We start from the raw sequence: 22,592 nt of genomic DNA, 5'->3' as shown, positions 1-22,592 counted from the left end.
ATCATCTTTGCGGCTTCCCACTGAGTCCTTTCTGAATCCATACATGCTTAATTGCAGAATTTGAGGCTAGAAGAGCTTGAGCCATGCTGAGTAAACAAAGAGCCACATATGAGCAAATAGCAATGAGATCTACAGGCCACTGGCCAGGAATCTGAACAAGGATGACAAATGGCCCCGTGTCTTAAGACACGAAGGTGAAGAGGGCCACATTTCCCAGAAGGGGCTACTAACTGCTCTCCAACGAGCACACAGCTGTGGTCTGGCATTCCAGAGACGGACTCAAAGAAAATAAAATATTTTTTCCCTTCAGTGTGAGCCGTTGCTACCATTTCAAACATGCTGTGTAAGAAAAAGCTGTAGCTCCCACATTTACCCTTCTGTTCCTATCCACACTAGCTGGGAGACTCTCCTTTTTGCTCCTAATTGTCCTGAAGGTGCAATGGGCTTGGGAGAGGAACTAGCTAAAGACGAACGCCAGGGCTCAGAATTCACGGAAAGGCATCTAATTCTGAAAGGACAGGTCAAGAATTCCCCACCACAGGACAGGGATTCCGCTGTGTCCACAGATGAGGCAAACGGCTCTTCTGAAGGTTCAGAGCTCAGGACTCCAGGTTACCAGCACTTCCATGACCCAGCGGCCTGCCTGAGAGCACCCAGACATCACTTACACCGCGTGCGGCCTCTTCAGCCGGTTCACACGCGGCTGCTAGCAGCATTCCTCCTCTAACGGGTTGATGACAATCACTGCCTCCCACTTGATTACAGTAATGGGTTTCGGGGAAATTAGGGAGCTGTCCCAGCAGGTGTGCCCGGAGTGCCACAATATGTAATGACACCCTGACATTTATTGCCTTCCTTTTTAAATTTCAATGTCTGCTTACAAGATTTTAGGAAACGAATACATTTTTTAGAGCCTGCTGATTAAATTACTTTACAACAAACCCAACCCTCCTTACACAGTTCAAAAGAACTCATTATTGACGAGGCAGCATTTCTGCCCAAAGGCATCTACTTGTTAATCAACAGGACCCCTAATAAAGAGAAGCATCACTGGACACTTCAACAGAAATCGGGGGGAGGCACGCTATCATGCCTAAAGTACAAAATCAACGGGGGGCAGGTAAGTAAGCTTGAGAGATGAGCTAAAATCGTGTTTTTTCCAAAAAATGCCTTTGATGAAGATAGTTAAAAAGTGATTTCACACTGGGAAGAGGTCTTATGAATTCAAAGGAAGAGCCCTAGAAATGGGCATCGCAGGGCAGGGATCAAGAAACAGGCGTGTGGCCGAGCGTGGCCCCAGCAGGTGGCCTGCACGCCTACTGGGGAGAGGCCAGTGGCAAAGCTGCTGCAGTCATCTGGAGGGTGGACAGTGTGGGGAGACCTTCCAGGGCACGTGGGGGCCCTGGCACGGGCCCAGCTCCCACGGGATGCTGGGAAGTTATGCACCGTCACAGAGCAGGGCTGCTGAGCGGGAGCTCGCTCGTGTCTGCAGACAGGCTGTCCTCGGCACCATCAGGTCCCCCGGGGCCCCACCCTGAAGCGTCTCGGGCTCCTCCTTGCTCCCAACAACCCTCACAGCCAGGCCTCTGCCCGTGGCCCTCTCGTCTTGGGGAGCCTTCTACCTCCCGCCACCCCTCCCAAGGTAGTCACCCTAGGCTGATGGTGCCCACGGGCTGGCCTCGGGACACCCCACCCAGACACCATCTCCTTCCCTTCTCCCCCACATTGAGAGTACAGCTGATTTCAGCTAGAGCACACAAAAAAAATCACCGCACAGAACTGACTTCCAGAAATGCCTGTCTGTTAACCCAGATGGGGCTCTAAGGTATTTCTTACATAATGTAAGAAAGTGGAGGGGAAGGCTGGGGCAGTGGCACAGGAGGTATCCAGGGCAGGGACCTCACAGTCTAAGTAGGCTGGCCTGCCTCAAAGTACATCTCTGCGCCCAGCTGGGTCCTGGCCTGTCCAGGCGCACACCTCCGCTTTCGCAGCTTGAGCCAACCAGTCCCTGAAAAGGCAGCTGGCCTCCTAGTGGAGCAGGGCCCGAGAGGCCACTTGTCAACATGGCAGTCATGTTACCAGCCAAGAATGCCCAAACCAAGTCTTGGGATTAAGCCCCCCAGTTGCTCACAGTGCAATCTGGAGGCCAGCATGTCAGCAATAACTGGGAATCTGTGGGAGATGCAGAGTCCCAGATTCCAGCCCAGACCTGCTGAATCAGGCTCTGCAGTTTACAGCTCGAGGAGCACTGGTTGAAAGCCTGCTGACCTTTCTACCTTCTCCTATAACTCCGTGGATAATTTGGGGGGTACAGAGGCTGGCACCCATAGCTTAGACAACGTGCGCTTCCTTCCCTTATACTCACTTATAGCAAGAATCAGTTCTCTCCTCTGGGCAAACCCAATGAGGCGCTCAGAGTCCCTGGAGACCACCACGGGGAAGCCATTATAGTCGGTGTCCTTGATGAGTGTCTCCACGTCCTCGACGGTCATGCTGTCCTGGGTGAGCACAGACAGCGGGGGCTCGCCCCGCCGGGGCCGCATGACGTCGGTGGCCAGCGTGCGGTGGGTGAACTCGTCCTTGACATCCAGAAACGGATACCCATTTAAGTGGATGTGGGCCTCGTAGATGCCTTCCTTCCCAAAGGCATCAGCCACCCACTTGCTGGTCACGGCTGCCGCCATCAGAGGCACAATGTACTCCAGACCACCCGTCAACTCAAACATGATGACCACCAGTGACACCGTCATCCTGGTAACTCCACCTGCACCGGAAGAGAGGGAGAAGGTTCCAAAGCTCAACTCTGCACTGGCATGAGGGCAGGCAATGTGGAAACTGGTACACTATGAATTTCCTGCTGACTTGCTCCAAGGAGCCATTCCTCAGTGCTGCCCATCCTTAGCTCTCTGGAACAGACCTGGCCTTCCACCAGGGAGATGGAAATCACATCTAACTGGGAGGCCCTGGTGAAGGAGCTCAGGTTGCCCAATCACCCAGGGCTACCTCCTTTTTCCTGAGTGGATCCTAGGTGGGCTGCGCAGGCTTCTGGCAAGCCAGCATGGCTCTCCCCTGGACCTCAGAAGCCGGACAAACGGAGAGATACTTGGGGCCATTGGGAGGGAATGTACCTGTCATCATGACCAAGGTACTTGTGTCCCCTAGAGTTCAAATGGAGAGTCCACCTCGACTCCTAATTTCTCCATGCGGTTAGACCAGGGCTTCTCAGCCTCGGCACTAGGACAGTCCAGGCTACTTCATTCCCATCCTGTGCACTGTAGGATGCTGAGCAGCAGGCCTGGCTTCACCCAGTAGGTGCCAGAAGTACCTCCCTCTCAGTCATGACAACCCAAAACATCTCCAGACATTGCCAAATGTCCCTGGGAGGCAAAGACCAACCACAGTCCAGATGCTAAAACCATAGGACAGGGGCGATCCCTGGGCTCCTGAGTGACTAGGGAGAGACGAGCCCTCTGCCAGCTCAGGTTAGATGCTGACAGACCGAGGTAGACAGAGCTACGTCCTGAGTAAGAAACAGGCCTTAGGTGTGCTGAGCCTCTGAGATTTCGGGGTTTCCTTGTTACAGCAGCACAACCTAGCCTATCCTGAGTAAGGCAAATGCTCGAGTCCGTGCCTTCCTTGCCAGTCCTCTAAGCAAGCGCAGGCCTTGTGGTCTGGTCTCTCTCGCCTCTCCCCTGGCCCCCTGGCCCCACTGCCCAGGGCTGTACCTAGGCAGGCTGCGGCTCCCACCATCGCATACAGTCCTGGCGTGACGCAGTCCGCACCAGGCCTGCACCAGTTTCTGAAGATGATCCAGTCATGGTGATGGTACGCCAGCTGCTCCACACCGATGCCCACCATCCTGCCCGCCATCGCTCCCACAGCCATGCTGGGGATGAAGAGGCCCGAAGGGATCTGGAGGAGGCACAGGGAGAAAAGAAGGAGAAGGAGCCCGGGTGCCCGCTCCACCAACCCTGTCAACGCGGTCCCCTCAATCAGCTTGCGTTCAAAGGAGCCACGACTCTCCAAGGCAGGTCAGCTGCAAAACCATGGGACAGGGGAATGCACCTGCTTGGTCAGTTACCTACTGTGGCTCGGAGAGAAGGCAGTTTTACACTTTCATTTCCACTCTCTCAATCACCGGCTCAGCTGGCCTGCTGTGGATTAAAGACTGATACACCCACTGCAAACAACAGTCAGAGTGGGCCTCTGCCACTTTATCTCCCCCTTGCTGTGTCATTCAGATTGGCTTTGAAAACTAAATGTCAAGGCCCAGCATGGAAACAGAAAAGAAGGGGCTGTGACTGCTCACAGGTGAAATAAAGCAGCTGAGCGCATCATCACAGCCACCATGGATCTTCTGAAAACCTTTTCCAGGGCGTCCCACCCTCTTTAAGAGATGGCGGCTGAACACCTGTCAGAGAGTGGCAAGGGAGACCAGTCCCTCTTCCTGGCAAAGTCCACTCCCCACCCCCACCCCCCAACATAGGCTGCCAGGTGAGAGGCAGCAAGGAGATCAACTGTGTAAACTGGAAGAGCCTGGTGGCTGCCTGCGTATTTTGCTGGGTGGAAACACCTTTCCGTTTGCCTAGCAAGCACACGTGTACTTCAGCTTGGCTCTCCGTGTCCGTGGAGATCACACAGGATGGCTGTTTCTGAGCAGAAGCCCCATCCCCATCTGCCCCAGCCCGACATCAATTTGAGGACGGAAGCAGGCCTGTAATCTAAGTTCAGTGTGGAGCCTCGTGTGTGATTTCCAGCATCTGGGACATTCCCTACACACTGCTCCTTTCCGAGCTTTCCCTTACTCCTCAGTGGCTTCGCCCCCTGTAACTGCAAACTAGAACTCTCTTGGAAGCACCCAGAGATGCCGTGAGCATCTTCCATAGACACACCAAAAAATCACTTTGCTGGAAGATGGCCAGAGACAGTGAGCTGTTTAGTAAAGTCCACCGGTCCCTGTTCTTTAAAGCAAAAATTCAGGCTCATGTTTGACCATGACACATTCACATACATAGTGTTGTGGTTTTTTTAAGAAGTAATTATTTAGAATACCATCTAAAAGGTAATAGTAATGGAACACTCCGAGGGTTCTGGGGGCTGGACATGACCTGCTTCTGCTCCTGGAGGCTGGTCACCAAGACCAAGCAGAGCAGCATCAGTCCCGCTAGCCGGGAGGTGGACGCGGCCAAGTGTCCATCCACAGACGGAAGGATCAATAAACTGTGGCCGCTCCACACAGCTGAAGAGTATTCGGCTGTAAAAAGGCGTGCAGCCGGGATCCAAGCTTCAGCAACGTTCTGCTCCGTGAAAGAAGCCAAGTGCGCAAGACCACGTGCCATCTGAGTCCGCACACATGAAATCTCCCCAAGTGACAAATCCCCAGGGACAGCAAGCAGGTCGGCGGTTGCAGGGGTTGGGGGAGGCGGGGATGGGGAGTGACTGCTAGTAGTTATGGGGTTTATCTGGGGGCGATGACGAGATTTGGGAACTAGGTAGAGCCGGTGGTTGCACAACACTGCGAACGTCCTGAATGCCACGGAAATGTACACTTTAAAATGGCCACATCGTGGGATATGAATTCCAACTGTTTTTTAACAAGGCAGTCATAATGCCAGGTTCCCTTACAGAAAGCTCTTTATGACCTGATTTGAACAGCGTTCCAAAAGACAAGGGAAAAAAAGAAACTGCCTTTCCTTAAGCTTAATAGCAAGGCTTATAAAAGCACGCCAAGTCACACAGCGTTCGCTGGCACACTGCCCGGCAACCAGCCCAAACCTGCGGTGCACGGTCACAGACACAGGACACGTGTACTTCAGCTTGGCTGAAGAGCCATCCGCCTACCATATGGAGGGTCCAGGGTTCGATCCCCAGGGCCTCCTGACCCATGTGGTGCACACAGTGCTGCCGCGCACAGTGTGCCGCTGTCACACGGGGTGTCCCCGTATAGGGGTGCCCCACATGCAAGGAGTGCGCCCCTCAAGGAGAGCTGCCCTGTGTGAAAAATGCACAGCCCGCCCAGAAGTGGCGCCGCACACACAGAGAGCTGACGCAGCAAGATGACACAACGAAAAAGAGACACAGATTCCCAGTGCTGCCTGATAATGCAAGTGGACACAGAAGAACACACGGCAAATGGACACAGAGAGCAGACAATGGGGGAAACAGGGAGAGAAATAAATAAATCTTTCAAAAATAAACAAACAAATAAATAAATAAAATCTTTGTTTCCTTGGCTTGCTGTGAAGATTAAAAAAAATAAAGACTCCCCAGGGCCCAGCACATAGAAAAGTTAATAAAATCCGGTTCCCCTTTTCCTCCAACACAATCTTATTTTGGAGAGTCAAGTGCTCTCTTTAGAAGGACACGGTTGCCCCCCACTCCCCGCCATCACTCTTCCCCTTCACTCACCTTCATGCCAAAGGTAAATATGGTGATGACGATCTTGAAGACGAGTGCCAGGGCCAGCTGCCACATGGCCGTGTACACGCCGAAGCCGGCTGGCCGGTCTGGAATGTCATCCACGGGCCTGGTCATGTTGGGGTCATTGATGTAATCACATAGCTGGGAGGACTCCAGGGCCCCGCAGTCATTGAACAGCTCGGAAATGAGCTCGCTGGTGCTCTGGCGCGTGTAGGGGTTGGGGTAGGCGATGAGGGCGGTGACGGCGGTCACCACGATGACCTCCAGCACCGGGTACTTGCCCAGCTTGGTGCTCTTGCGCCTCCTGCACCAGGCGATGTTACAGCGGATGAAGAGCGTCCCCCACAAGCCCCCGAAGACCCCAAGCAGGATGAAGGGGAAGAGCTCGGCCATGTACCAGGGCGTGTGGTATTCCACGTAAAAGAGAACCAGACGGCTGTTCCCGAAGGGATTGATGGAGCGCAGGGTGAAGGCGGCCACCAGGGCTGCAAAAAATGACCGCCACAGGGTCTTCAAGGGGAAGTAGTAGCTGACCTGGGATGGACAAAGAGGACATTAGATGCTGGGCAGAGGAAGAGCTGCTCTGGGCGCCAGCCCCACGCGCCAGCCACCTGCTGGTGTTTGGCACCAGAGAGACACTCCAAGGCCAAAGGTGGACGGCCCCCACGGCACTGACCGAGGTTTCCTTATGACCCAAATGGACCAACAAAAATACCTACCCATGTCTGAAAGTGGAATGGGCACTACCCAAGATTAGACTGAGTCATTTTTTTAAGAAAAAGGAAAATATTGAACCACAATTTTGTTTAAGGCAGAGACCCACCTGAAAGCAGTCAAACCTCTGGAATCGAGTCTATCAATCATAGACTAGATCGGGGGTCCGCAGATTCCAGCCCACGGACCAATTCCAGTCCACCAAATATTTCTGTAGGGCCCACAAGCTAAGAGTGTTTTTACATTTTTAAATGGCTAAAAAGGAAAGAAGAATAGTTTGCGACCCATGACAACGATACGAAGTTCAAGTTTCAGTGTCCGTAAAGCGCGTTTTATTGGCACACGGCCACACCCATCCTTTACGTGTCACCTGTGGTGGCTTTCACATGACGACGACAGAGGTGACAGACCCCGTCTGGCCCACAAAGCCAAAATTATTTACTCTCTGGTCCTTTACAGGAAAAGTCTGCCAAGCCCTGGAAGAGATCCACTTGGGTGCCAAAAACAAAACCGCTTCACTACGTCGGTTATGAGAACCAGAGACGATGCTGTAAATCTTGAAGAAAAATGACATTGGCAGTTTTAAAAACAATACTTGAAAAGAGATATTTGATGGGGGAAACTGCAGCTTCTCACTGAACTGCAGGGATCTGACTCAGCGCTTCCCTGAATCTGCTCTCCGAGGGGAAGAGCCAGAGGCCTCCACCGCGCCAACCACCCACATACCCCGCGCCCCGCAAAACCACGCTCAGGCTCACCTCTTCCAGGCTGAAAAGCACGCCCCCGATGGGAGCGCCGAAGGCCACGGAGACCCCGGCAGCAGCCGCGGCGGACAGCACCTACGAGGCAAACAGGTGTCATAAGCCCAAGGGCTTGCCGGGAGAGAACGGAGGCGCGGGTGGGCTGCGCGGAGTGGGCCCCGTGAAGACAGCCCGAGACGGCTCACCTCGCGCCGCTTGCCCTCGTTCTTGCTGTACTTGGAGAAGAGGCTGCTGAAGAAGTTGCCGCAGCAACAGGCCACGTGCACCAGAGGCCCTTCTTTCCCCAGGCTCAGGCCCGACGACACAACCAGCACGAGGGTGACGGTCTTGATCAGCAGAGTCCACTTTCCCAGGTAGCCCCTTATGATAAAGCCGCTCAAAATGGTCTTTATCTGGAACAGAGGATGGAGAATGGGCGGGGGGAGGAAATGAGCTGCTTCAGCGTTGTAGCTCGAACAACTGTCCTTTCTCCAAGAGGCATTTTTAAAGCCTAGATTCACTAAATTACCTGGGGGAGAGGCTACTTTAGATTTTGATTTAGCTATAACTTTATATTATAGTATCATATAGAATGGTTTTATATTCTATTAATATATAATTGTATATGCTACTAATGGAAACCTTCAAAATAAAACCGAGCCATGGTAAACCTTAAGGATTCCTCAAGTCCTAAGTCATCGGACCTTGATAATGACCTGAAGAAGTTATAATCAAAAGGTCTCCTTTTACTTAGAGCATTTTATCCTGTTCACATTACCCTTTGTTATATTGAGAGGAGACAGCTACCTTCCTTTTTTTTTTTCTTCAGATACCTTTTTTGATTTTACTGTTACCTCTGGCTATTGGAAGATGCCCAGTATAAAGAGATGGAGGGATGGGTAGGCATGTGGGGAGCATTTGGCGCAAAAGGGCCACTGAACACTTCAGGCCAGGGGTTGGCAAATGACAGCACACGAGGTAAATCCAGTTCACTGCTGGCTTTTGGACATTTTTCAATGCAAAAGGCAAAAACGACTATTAGCTTTTCAGTGCGAATAGGTACTCAGCTTTGCCTCTTGGCTCACAAAGCCTAACACGTTTACTCTATGCCCTCTACAGGAAAAGTCTGCCAACCCCTGCTCAAAGCAATAAATGTATGGGTATTTCCCACCCAATTCTTACAACTTTTCTGTAGGTTTAAAAATCTCCATAACACAATGTCTGCAAAAGATGTTCAACATTCTAATAATGTACTTTGGACCTCTGGGGGATGTAAAGATGCTTCAATCCCTGATGATCCCATCCCTTCCACGAAACCCTACCATCTTGTACTGAAAAGGACTTGGAAAGCAGGTAGAGTGGTCTTGCTCCATTTTCAGCCCTGCTGAATTCTGTCATCACCAAAGATCACCTTTTTTCCTAAAGGTGCAATAGAAGTGTTGTCCAACGCTTTTAGTATTCAACTGGGTGCCAATCTCAGGGATGAACTCCATATATAGAGGTCCTCTACCACTGAACAGTATTCTTTTGGATATAGAAGCATAACCAACGGCTAAATAACTTGTTTACTTCCAGCTTCTCCCACGCTGGCTGAAATGGAATGCTAAGCTAGCAATTTCTATGAACCTGTTATCACAGGTTAACAAGACATCAAATATCTTAGTTTGCCAGGGCTGCTGTAACAAAGTACCATAGGCTATCCTTGGCTTAAACAAGAGGAATTTACTATTTCCCAGTTTCAAAGGATAGAAGGCCAAAATCAAGGTGGTGGCAGGCAATGCTTCCTCTGAGGTCTGCAGGATTCTGGTGGCAGCTGGCTAGAAATCCATAACTCGATCTTTTTCTCCATCATGTGGCTATCTGTCACCTCTGTCTCCTACTCCTGTGTCCAAATTGCCTCTGCTTATAAGAACTCCAGTCATACCCTGATTCCATTTGGTCTCACCTTACCTAATCACATCTTCAAAGATCCTACTTACAAATGGGTTCATAGCCACAGGGCCGGGGGTTAGAACTTGAACGTGCCTTTGTGGGAGGCGTGATTGAATCTGTAACATGGAACGAGTCCATCAATCAAATCTACTCAATCAAGTTTGTGCTCAATTTCTCTTTTCCCATTATGTAATACACACTACAGTGCCACCTCTTGTCAGTGTCGAGACATTTCTATAACTTAGTGGTACTCCTTTTGGGCATGGCCCTGCCAGCAGTCACATTCTAAAATAGCTATTAGAGACCTTCCCAACCTTGGCTCTCTTCCAAATCACCTGGGCAATCAAAGAACACAGAGATTTGATGTCACTGGTCGGACGTGCATTCTGGGCATGGGGAGTTTTAGGACTTCTCCAGATAATCCTCAAATGCAGCCAAGGAGAAATGCTGCTCCATTCCTGAGAGGAGCACAGACTCCTAGAGCTCTGCCGCACGTGTCTCATCATTTAAGAGATGGCCCTGAAACACTTTGTTTCTTTCACTGAGCAACATGTCACCTTCGACCATCTCGGGTAGGTCAGGAAGTAAAGTGAGCCACCAAATTTTAAAGGGCTGCAAATGGGACCATTTCATCTCAGAAATTATTGACGGAGTTCAGTTCCTTCATTCAAGTACAGTGTGTGTGTGCTGCCACACTGATCAGAGAACTTGAGGAGCACCTTCCTATAGAGTCTAAGTGAGGTCCTCTAGCTATAGAGTCAGATGGTATAATCTTTAGCCTTTAACTAATGGCAAACAAACTAGTGGTGCTAAAATTAGTCTTTAACTAGCAGTACTTAGTAGAATTGCATCTGTGCTCTGGGGATCCCAGCTCCCTTTATTTAAGAGATGTTTTATTATGCGTGCCACAATCCTGCCCTTTTTTGTTGCCTTGAATAAAATTATGTATAATTTTTTGTCAATTAGTTAATGTGGATTTAGACCCCAGGGCACAGTTTAAAAGCATAATACCATTTAGAAGATTACAAGCATCTAAATTACCTGAGCTTTTGCCAGCCGTGACATGTGGAGAATCGAACAATGTAATAGATATTTTGTAATTCTCTAAAATAATTTTATTAAACTTAGGCAGCAGAGGAGGGAAATTCATTCCCAGTAGATGCCAAAAACGCACTTGCTTGCATTTGAATGAACAGAGACTGAACCAAGCAGGGCTGTGATGCTGTGGTGGTAACTTTAAGACCAGAATGCTTTCTGGTAGATAAATATTTGTAAGAATGTTAAGGTTTTGAAATGAACTGAAACATCAACTCAAACTAAGTTCTAAGACAATGTGATTTTTTACATAGTTGATAGTGGTCTACAGATAAAGCAAAGAGAAGGAGAGCGAGGAACAGCTCCTCTGTAATTTCCCATGTCCAAGAAACTATGATTGTTCACTTTGACATGGGCTTTATAGAAGTTTGCCCGGGCATTCGTGGAGATCCTGACCACTGAGCAAGCACTGGGAAGGGGTGGGGCTGCTGCTCCATCAGGCCCAGAGGACAGGGCAGCCTTCCATACACAACTCTCAGACTTGAACTCTAAGGAGCTTGCCCTGCTGGGTTTTGGAATTGCCTGGGACCCAAGACCCCTGTTTTCCTCCCAATTTCCCCTCCCTGGAATGGGAATGTCTATCCCAGGCCTGCTCCTCCATTGCATATCAGAAGCAGTTAACTTCTTCTCTAGATGTCACAGGTCCACAGGTGAAGGGGAACTGTGCCCCAAGGCAGACCTCACCCAGGACAGGCTGTGATGAGACTTTGTACTTAGCATGGAAATGACTGCAGGCTTTGGGGATATTGTGGTGGAATGAATATATTTTGCATGTAGAAAGAACAGGTCTTTTTGGGGTCCCAAGGCAGTCTGTGGTGGCCTGGAGCTGTACGTACACCAGAAAGACATGTTCTTAACCCTAACCCATTCCCGTGGGTGTGACCCCATCAGAAGCACAACCTTTTGATGAGGTGACTTCAGTAAGGTGTGGCCCAGCTCACTCCTGCCACTGGGGTCTGTCATGAGCAGAATGAAATCCAGGCAAATAAGAGAGAAAACCACAGGGAGCAGCCAGGAGCTGAAATTGAGGGCGCAGAAGAGAAGGGACAGGCCAGGAGAGGCCGCCATGTGCCCCACCATGGGACAGAACACCTAAGGCCCGAGGATGGCTGGCGGCCAGCCCCAGAACACCAGTCTTCGGGGTAAAGCATCCCCTTGATGATGCCTTGATTTGGACCTCTCCTAGCCTCAAAACCACGAGCTGATCAGTTCCCATTGTTTAAGCCAACCCAGTGCACGGTATTTACTGAAGCAGCCAAGGAAATGAAAACATGAAGCATTTATTAAACAGGAAAAAGCTCTTCTTTCAATTTGCATTTTAAAAGAACGTCTCCAAAGGAACATAATTCCAAGTAATCAGAATGTTTCAGGAGCAAATGCTAGAGAGGATGAGCAACTTTAAAAATGCACAGATAGGGAAGCAGCTGTGGCTCAAGCAACTGAGCTCCCGTTTAACATGTGGAGGACCCGGGTTCAATCCCTGGGACCTCCCGGTAAAAAAAAAAAAAGAAAAGAAAAAAGGTGTCCCAGACCTGCACAAAGTGACACACCAAAAAGATGATGACGCAACCAGATAGGAAAAAAAATGCACAGGTGCGCACTGCACTCAAAGTTTTTATCTTACCCAGCGCATCACAGAACAGCTTCTGGAAGCTCACCTCTGATGATGCTAATACATGTTCTAAATAGCACAGTGTGTCTCCTGGCTAAAATGAAGCGGGACAGCTCCAGGACTCCACTGGAACGAAAGTGTACATTTTTAGTAGGGTTTGGACTGGGAGGAGGTTCTTTTTATCCATGAAATATGTACTTACGTTTAGTTTTTGCTCTGCCCCTTTCTACCAAGAACTGGAGTACACACTGCATCCTTAATTTAGGAATTTAAAGCTCTACTATAGAAATTATGAAAACATTGCCATTAACTGAATTGTTAGTCCTAAACTAATTGAACTTAATTATCAAACCTCCATTTTGTCTCCTGATACTGTAAAAGGTTATTGTGAGCTCTTTTATAAATAAACACATCTATTACATACTTCAATCTGGTAAAAAAAATTGTATTAATAAAACAAGCCCCCATGTACCCACCACCAAGCTTAACGAAAAGAAGAGTGGGTACGTTCAAAAGCCCTACATATCCTTCCCCAATGGAAACTTCTGATATCCCCCCATCATTCCCATGCCTGTCTTTGTAGTTTTACTATATATGTTTATCTCTAAACAGTATGTGGTTTCCTATGGGTGGCTGATGGTTTTACAGAAATAGAATCATACTTTAGGTATTCTCCTGCAATGTACTTTTCCACTCAATGACATTTCTGTGGAGTTGTATTCATATCACTGTGCTCCTGGTGCTTTCATCCCATAGGAAACTTTGTGCTGAATGTAGTATTTTCTTCCTTTGAGTTCTGCTGACAAAAGAGATGCCCTCTTTGGAAGAAGGTAGAGAGAGTCCAGTTAGCCTTTCACAGAGAAGGCTCAGACTCCAGCTCACTGGCTGTCTCTAAGCTTCCCAGAGACTCGCGCAAGCTGAGCCACACAGCGCCAGTTCTTGGGAGGAAAAGGCGAAATGGCCCACAGGGCCATTTAGTGCTGTATTAAATTCTCCACCAATTCTCCCTTGGCCATCTCCTTATCTTTGAAAGGCTTGAGTCAAAAATGTCCACTATTGGGCAGTAGGATCATAAACGGAGACGCCAACAATACATTCCCTTGATTGTTCCGGGTATCCAATACAAGATGGTCAGCCCTCTATAATGCTTGCTTTGAAATCGCAAATTTGTTCCAGTGCAGTTGCTATCTTGGGGAACAATCTGATCATAACGCAAATTCCACATCTGCTTACCTGCAATTTCACCCAGGAGAAACAGCAGGTGAATGCAAATACCACGCTCTGCTGAACCCAACCACCCAGGAATATACAAAACACACGCAGGTACCCACCTCATACATGGACCGGCCACACATGCTGGGAGCTACAGTCGTCCACTTCTGGAGACAGAACTCACCTTCCCATTACAGATGTCACAGTAACTCATAAGCTGCAACCTTTCCAATGCCCACTTCAGGTCTTTTTCAAGGGTAAGCAACATAATCATTTTGTATTTACATATTTCTTAACCATTTAATACATGTAAAACTGGGTTACTATTCTTATTGCGTAAAATAAAAATGGTAGCCCGGTTTTCAGATGTGTCACTGACAAAGTTTTTAGTACTGTGCCCCTAACCCCATTTTCCCCATAACCTGTGGTTTTTATTGGGTAATTTTGCATAGCTCGGTGATCCTTGGGTGGCATGTGCAGTGTTATAGCAGAACTGACTGTATTTCGGCTGTAGGAGAGCAATTCAGCATGCTGGTTCCTGAGGCAATACTTTAATATAAACCAACAAAAGACACAAGACCATGTTGAGCTTTTCCTTTGACTTTTAAAAAAAATTTTGAAATACTTTCAAACTTACAGAACAGTTACAAAAATATACAAATCCCACACACAGAACTCCAACATATCCCTACCACCCCCTTCCAGATACCCAGATCACCAATTTGAACATTTTGCCACATTCACCATATCATTTTGCGTATTTACCAATCCAATTTCTGAACACTTGAGTGTTCTTCATGTGTTTTGATCTGTTACTTCTTCATGTAGTCACTTATGTAACCACCTTACATGCAGTTGTCAAGTTCAAGAACTTTAACATCAGTATAAAGCTTACAGTCTATATCCTGATGTTTTCATACATTCCAATAATGTCCCTTTGAGCCTTTTCTCCTCCCTTCATAGATCCCATCCAGGATCATGTATGGCATTTAACTGTCACTGTCTCTTTAATTGCCCTTCTTTTTCCTTTTTTTTCAAATTGTGGGAACATTTATACAAATAAACTTTCACTCCTCAGTCACTCCCAAGCACACTATTCAATGAGATGAATCACATTTACTGAGTTGTGGTACCCTCACCACCTCCTATTACTAAAACTTTTCCATTTCCGCAAATAGAAACCCTACACCCATTTTGCATTAACTCCCCATCCCCCCTGTCCCCCTGATCCCACCCCTGGCAACCTGTACTCTAAAATTTCTGTCTCTGAGCTTGTACTTTCTCTGACATTTTCTTTGTAGTTACCATGCGGCTTAAATATAACATCCTAAATCTATAACAATCTCGTTTGCTTTGATACCAACTTTACTTCAATAGGATACACAAACTACTTTCCTATACCCCTCTGCCCTACCCCCTCCTTACATAATTCTTGTCCCAAAGTACATGTTTACATGTTATGAGTCCACTCACTCACTGATTTAGCATATATGAGTCCAAACACTCACTAATTTAGCACTAACTTTTATGTATTTGCCTTTTAGATCCTGTAGGAAGTAAAAGGTGGAGTTACAAACCAAAAGTACACTAGTACTGGCATTTGGATTTACCCCCATCATTACCCTCAAGGGGAATCTTCATTTCTTCATATAACTTTATCTGTTGTCTGTTGTTCTTTCCTTGCAACCTGCAGAACTCTCTTCAGCATCTCTCATGGGGTAGTCTAATGGTGATGAACTTCCCCAGCTTTGGTTTATCTGAAAATGTCATAATTTCTCCCTCAGTTTTGAAAGACAGTATTGCCAGATATAGAATTCTTGGTTGGCAGTTTTTCGCTTCCAGCATTTTAAATATGTTCTCCCACTGCCTTCTTGCCTCCGTGGTTTACAATGAGAAATCATCGCTTAATCTTATTGAGGCCCGCATGTACATGACATGTTGCATCTCTCTTGCAGCTTTCACAATTCTCTCTTTATCTTTGGCACACAACAGTTTGATTATAATATGGTGTGGTATGGGTCTATTTGGGTTTAATTGGTTTGGATTTCATTGAGTATCTTGGATGTGTATATTCATATCTTTCATGAAATTAGGGAAGTTTTTGGCCACTACTTCTCTGAATATTCTCTCTGTTCCTTTCTCCTTTTCTTCTCCAACTTCAACTCCCACAATGCATATACTGGTATGCTTGATGGTGTCCCACAGTTCCTCAAGCTCTGTTTACTTTTCTTTATTCTTTCTTTTCTCTGTTCCTCAGACTGGATGATTTGAATTGTCTTATCTTCAAGTTCACTGATTCTTTATTCTGCTAGCTCCAATCTGCTGCTGAACCCCTCCAGGGAAATTTTAAATTTCTACTACAATGGTCTACAACAGAACACCTATTTGGTTCTATTATGGTTCTTTTTTCATAATTTCCAGCTCTCCATTGGTAGTCTCTTGTGTTCATCTATCATTTTCCTAATTTCATTTAGTTCCTTGTCTATGTTTTCCTTCAGTTCTTTAAGTATATTTAGGACCATTCTTTTAAAGTCTTTGCCTGGTATATCCCAGGTCTGGTCCTCCTCATTGATGGTTTCTAATGCTTTAATCTCCTTTGCCTACACTATCACATCCTGATTCTTTGCATGCTCTGTAATCTTTTGTTGAAATCTGAACATTTTGAGATTTTAGTATGTCATTGCTGGATTTTATACTCTGAGGCACCTGTTCCTTCAGCTTGCATCCAGCTAGTGTTACAACGAAGCTTTTCTTGAAGGCCAGAAGCTGACAAAAACAAAGAAGAAAAAGGGAAAAGACAAAACACCTTTTCCAGTCTTTGCAGATTGACCTGTGCCAGTACTCTCCTTCAGGGCTTAGTCATACAATGAGTTTAGAGAATAGCTCCAGGCCAAAGCAGAAGGGCCTCCCTGATCCTTTGTACTCAAGCATCTTGTCTTGGGCATGCATATGTGGCTCTAGGAATTTCCAGTACACACAGTTCCAACTGCCCCTCTTCCCAGGAAAGAGTTTCCTCACAGTCCGGAGCACTGCACTATCTGTCCCACAGCAGCAATCCTTTGTCCCAGGCAGCACTTGACTGCTCACCCATAGCCTTCTGTAGGAGAGCTTGGTGAGCCACCTTCTACACACAGGGCAAGTTCTGGGACAGCATGTCCCTCAGGTCACCACCAGACAGACTGGGCCAAGCATACATGCTCTCAGCATGTGCACAAGGGTTAGGCAGCTCCTCTGGAACTGGGACCAGGGATCCACACTGAGAGCACTGGTGGCTCCACAATGAGCTGGTGAGGGATGGGGATGGGGCAGACAGGGTACCCTGAGATCCTCCTGCTCTGAAGTAGCCTTTCTCTTGATTCAGTGTTCACCCTGTTACTGCAAGAGTTTCAACTGTTCTCTGGAGCTTTGAGAAAGAAGTTTCTGCCAGTTCTTGCTGGTTGCTCAAAGCTTCTGTGGGGTGGGGGCGGAGCCTTAAAATGTCTCCCCTCCACCCTCACGATCCTTGATCTCCTTTGACAATCTTTTGATTACTCCAGCCCTTTCCATGTACTGCCTGAACCACTGAACTTTGCTGTGACAAGAAGGACTAGATGTTGCAGCCCTCTCGTCGTGACCTACAGCAGTGAGCAACTTGTGGACATGGGCCATGGAGTTTCAATTCTGTAGATCCAGTAAATGACATCAGACAATGTTTGCTGAATGAATGAATGCTTTTTTAAAATATTTCCACCATTCTCATACTAAAAATACTGGCCAGCCTTGAATTGAAACAGCATTTACAAAACTCCAATATTAGAAAGTAGTGGTACATACTTAAACTCTAAGTCAGGGGTTGCCCACTCAGATGCCTCCAGGGCCAGGCAGGTAATGTACATGAGGGAAGCAGGTGGCCAGGCCAGGCCAGTGGACAACTGAAGAGCAGAAACTTGTCTGCTCGGCTCCAGGCAAGTTTTACCCCTTTAGGAATTGGAGTCCAGGGCTGCCACATTTTCCTACTTTGTGAAAAGCTGGAAATCCAAATATTTGCATGGAATCTCTCCATGTTTATATGTTGCCAGATATCTCAGCTGCTTTTGAGAATACTGAGGTCAGCCAACACACCCACATCTGGAGACTGAATCCTGTCCTCTACGCTGAGTCTGCAACGTCTACATGTGGCCAAGTCAGGGCTCAGCTAACTGCAGCCCATAGGCCAAATTCAGTCAGTTGCGTGTTTCCGTACAGTCCACCACCTGTTTTTTACATCCTGCAAGCTAAGAGTTCTTTTCGCGTGTTTAAATGGTTGGGGGAAAAATCACAGGAAAATTATTTTGGAACATATGAAAATTATATGAAATGTAAATGTCAGTGGTCCTAACAAAAGTTTTATTGGAACACAGCAGTGCTCGTTAATTTGCATATTATCTACAGCTGCTTTCATACTACAGTAGGAGAGTTAAGTAGCCAAAACAGAGATTCTAGGGCCCAGAAAGCCTAAAACATTTACTATCTGGACCTTTACAGAAAACATTTACTGACCCCAGGCCTAAGTCATACCCAAACCCATCCCCCTTTTTCAACACCCCTCTTTCCATCTGAGTTACATACCTTTTGGCCTTAAACCCAAGACTTTATTTTATCTTCAAAAGCAGGATAATAAAGACCCAGTACCAAAGGTAAATATAGATCAAGGTCTTTGTCGCCATTATTTTTTATCACATCCACATGCCTGAAATTGCAGAAGCACTGCAGAAATCAAGGAAAGATACTGGCTTTAGCTTTCCCCAGGCATCATTGGTTTTCTCCTCTTTACCTTTTTCTTCTTCCCATTAGGGAAAGAACCTTGGAGCTGAGAGGGTCTGGGGTTCTGGTATCTCTCTTCCCTCTGTGAATTCTTTGCAAGTAAAGTGTCTCGTCTATTTGGAGAGCACAGTTGGAAGAGAACCTCAACAGTGCTTCACTCTTCCATGCTAATTCTTTCACCGTCCAGCTCTCCTTGCATGCCTGGCACCATACAACAATATGTAGTGACATGCTGATTCCAACGTTGTAAGACCCTCCAGGGGGTTCTTTGTGTATCTGGCCTTTGTTCTGTTAGTTTAGGAACTTTGTAAACTTTCCTTTGGGTTTCTGAAGACAAGCCTCCAAGCTGCCTTGGGCCTCTACGTATGCCAGGGCCAAGGTTCTCCATGTTAAACATTTCCTTTCCAACCTACCTGTGTAAGTTTCCTTAGTGTTGTTCTTCCAATCTACTAAGATCCTGGCAAGCTGTCTTTTATTTATTAGCATACTTTCCAACTTCAAGGCTATTGCTTCTTCTATCTTCTTAGAAAAAAAAATCATTTCATAGTGTCTTCTACTCAGTTGATTATCTAATATTTTGAGTAACTATTTTTCAACACTATTTGCCTAAATTTTACAAATTTTTCCATTAGCACATGAATCCACTTTAGCTGCACAAGTCACCCCAAAATGTAGTGGCTTCAAAGAATGGCTCCGTTTAGCTGGTGATACTACGAGTTGGCAATTGGGGTCCAGAGCAGTGGGGCAGTCGTCCAGTTTGTGCTGGGCTTGTTCCCGGGCCTTGAGCCCCGGATGGCAGGCTGGGATGACCGGGGCCTCTCTCCTGGGGACTGCTCGTCCTGCGGCAGGCCAGCCCAGGCGTGTTCACGAGGGCCTCAGGTTTCCAAGACAGGCAAGGGCCTCCAGGAACACAGATGCTTCTCTGGTCTCACTGGCCAAGCCCGGCATCAGGGTTGGAGGGCGCCGCCAAAGGGTGTGGACACCGGCAGCAGGGAAAACAGGGCGTCCGGGTTGTAATCAGACCACAAGCCCTCTTCAAAGTCCCTCTCTCCTCCACCTACAGCCATTGCTGAAGCACCAACTTGAAGGAGAACTTAACTACAACAGTCACAGAGAAGATGAGAACTTTGAAAATTATTTCTAGCTAAAATTCTCACTGCTTGGGCTCTCAGGGAATCGGTTCAATTGCCGTCTTTCTACTCAGTAGATCCTCCTAGGTTTCAGGTTTGGTCTCAGGCATTCTCCTTCAACCATGACCTTGCTTTCTTCTTCCTTTTTTTACAAGGAGGTGCTGAAAACTCTTTCTGAGAATTCAAAATCCCCAGGGGAACGTGTGCAGTGCCCACACTGGATGTGGAAGGCAGCTGTTTAAAGATGGCTGTGACCTTGTCACAAAAAAGAGCAAAGCGTGGCAGGGAGTTTAATCATCAGTAAACTCTCAGCAACCAGCCTCCGTGATTTCTGGATGCATCATACATCGTTACAGAACCACATTTTTGCATTGTGGTTAGTGAACTCTGATTCCGCAGCCTTTAAGAGTTAGGCAGGTTTTGTCAAAACCCATAAAATTGTGTGGGGCAAAGTGTAAACCATAATGTAAACTCTAGGCCAGGTTAGTAGCAGTGCTTCAGCACGTGCTCATCAATGGGAACACATGTATCGCGCTGAAGGATGTTGTTAATGGGAGAAGTGTGGGAGGGGGTGGGGTAAACGGGAATCCCCTATATTTTCAGTGTAACATTTACGTAATCTCAAGCTCCTTTAAAAATAAAGGAAAAAAACTGTAAATAAAGCATTATTGTACACATATTTAGTGGTGAGAGTCAGGCAGGCTTGCAAAGGCCAGGGTTTAAGCATCCGAGCAGTGACACAGCACAGCGGGTCTGCATCTACTTCCGGGAGCCACACTGCTCTGTGCAGCTTCCGGCTTTACCAGCTTGGTGACCTAGGGCAAGTCACGTCACCTCTCTGTGCTTCGGCCACTTGATCCACCGAACAAAGATGCATGCCAAGGGCCCCCACCTCACAGGAGGAGAGGAGTTAACCTCTGGAGCATGCTTGCCACTGTGCCTGGCACCCAAGCACTAGCCAAGGAGTCGCTACTATTATTGGTGCAAAAGAAATTGGGCCACGACTCACCTCCGGGATGCCAGAGCCACAGGCGTACGGCGCAAACACGCGCACCAGGGAGACGGCCAAAAAGGCAAACAGCAATGCCCACAGGATGTACATGAGGTAATTCAGAATGTAAGCACTGGCGCCCTGCACAGCAGACACAGACAGGAAAGAAAACATGAGGCTGCGAGTACCTGCGCGCAGCACCCAAGCCCGCCCTTGGCCATGAGGGCACAGCACTGACGCCACGGCACTCCCATTCCCGACCTGGGCCCGCGCCAAGGCCAAGGCCGCTGGGATCTGCCATTGCTATGGCTACAGTGGGCTGTCCCCCTGGGAGCTGTTTACGCTGCAGGGAGAGCTGGGCAGGAAAGGACACGGTGACTGACACATGCCTTGCAATGGCCCCTGGCACGAGGGAGGGGAAGGAGCGGGGCAGCACAGCCTGCCCGTGGCCCCTGGGCTCTGTTGGGCCTCGTCTGCGGGGGCCTGGGTTCTCTTGACCACAGCCATGCCCCAGCAAGCAACCCCCTGTCAGGCAACAGGGCTCCGAGCCTGGGCACCCTGCCGCGCAACAGCACCGCCTGGGCGCCAGGGGGAAATGCGCGTTCTCAGGCCCCACCCCAGACTAGCTGAATCAGAAATTCCGGGGGAGGGGCCCGGCAAAAGGTGTGCGAAGCCGCCCTCCGGCGGATTCTGATGCGTTGACCACTGAGAAGGCCTCCGAGAGGGGGACAGGCATTGTCTCCTTCAGAACGATTTCCTGAGCTACTGATGCCAGGTCCTCTGGTGTGGAGAGAACAGGTTCTGGACCGAACGGTCTTGTGGGCCAGCACCTGGTGCACAAGGGGAGACCACATGGTGCGCTGCCTCCGCCTCTTGCCCCCATCTGGATTTTACTCAAGTCAGGGGAAAGAAAGAGAGGTAGCGTGCAAGTCAGGCCATGGCCACAGCCACATGTGTGCCTGCTAAGATGCAAAACCCCACTCTGGAGGCGGCTCTGGCCTCACGAGCACATATATTCACACCCAGAGTGTTGAAAAACTGGGCTGAGAATATCTGTCAACCACCTAAACATGGCCTTTTCTGGGAGACTAAAACGAACTTCTCACTCCTGCTAGTGGTAATACTTTGAATCAAAGTATAAATCTTAAAAACGGTTGAAAAGAAGGATGGCCGTATAAGCAGTACTGCAAGGAAGAGAGGAAATAAACCGAATATGGAGCCCAGCCAATTCCGCCCGCCTACTCCCATCAATCCAAGCAGAGGGGGTATTTTTGGACATAATGGAGAGTGGAGAGAAGGTGTGAGATTTCAAGATCCCTGTCTACTTCAGAGATGTGAAGGAATCGAATTTTTATTCCACCAGAAAGAGGTTTAGCAAATTGGCAAAGTGCATTTCAAATGTCTTCAGCTGTGGTAAGGCAATCAGGAAAAACAAAACACCAAAAAAACCCCATGGGGTAGGGGATGGGAAGGAAGAGAGGAAAAATGGATGAGATGTATCTTCCAAGAATAGCTGTAGCGTGAACGGTGCTCACCTTTGCCCTAGTGGGAACCTTGACTACCTAGCTCCCCTTCACCTGGGGTTCTGATCACCCAATGGTTCCTAGTCAGGTGGCAACAACTGAATTCAGTTAGAAGTTAACCCTTTCCCTGAGCTAAGAAGCTCCAGATGCCAGGAAAGCAAGGACCCACCCCGTGGTTCACCACTGGATCCCCTGTGCCTGGGGCAGTCTCAGAAACATTTTCTTAAATGAGGTCATAAAATGCACTGAAAGATAATAAAGCACAAGGAGATGCCACTGCACATCCTAGGAGTACTCTAATCAGAAAGACAGAAAATGACAAGTGGAGAAACTGGAACCTTCATGGATTGCTGGTCAGAATGTAAACTGGTGCAGTCACTTTGGAAAACAGAATAAACATAGACTTACCATGCAACCCAGCCATTCCACCCCTAGATAGAG

General features: G+C 48.0%; 1 protein-coding gene across 2 annotated transcripts in view; it reads right to left on the bottom strand.

Annotated features, from left to right (window-relative positions):
- CLCN4 (chloride voltage-gated channel 4) overlaps positions 1 to 22,592 on the bottom strand; it is a 90,364-nt gene that overhangs the window by 16,679 nt on the left and 51,093 nt on the right. The window contains exons 6-11 of one of the 2 annotated variants that reach the window (XM_004446450.4): positions 20,647 to 20,769; positions 8,081 to 8,287; positions 7,893 to 7,973; positions 6,409 to 6,954; positions 3,726 to 3,912; positions 2,366 to 2,764 (exon numbers count right to left, since the gene is read on the bottom strand). In XM_004446450.4, the coding sequence (XP_004446507.1) occupies positions 2,366 to 2,764; positions 3,726 to 3,912; positions 6,409 to 6,954; positions 7,893 to 7,973; positions 8,081 to 8,287; positions 20,647 to 20,769 (1,543 nt within the window). The remainder of the gene's footprint in view (positions 1 to 2,365; positions 2,765 to 3,725; positions 3,913 to 6,408; positions 6,955 to 7,892; positions 7,974 to 8,080; positions 8,288 to 20,646; positions 20,770 to 22,592) is intronic. The other variant, XM_058291360.2, reaches the window with a different exon arrangement.

This window comes from Dasypus novemcinctus, chromosome X (genome assembly GCF_030445035.2).
Source record: "Dasypus novemcinctus isolate mDasNov1 chromosome X, mDasNov1.1.hap2, whole genome shotgun sequence".
Taxonomy (NCBI): Eukaryota; Metazoa; Chordata; class Mammalia; order Cingulata; family Dasypodidae; genus Dasypus; species Dasypus novemcinctus.
Note: the sequence above shows the minus strand (reverse complement) of the source record. Positions and strands in the feature narration are given on the sequence as shown.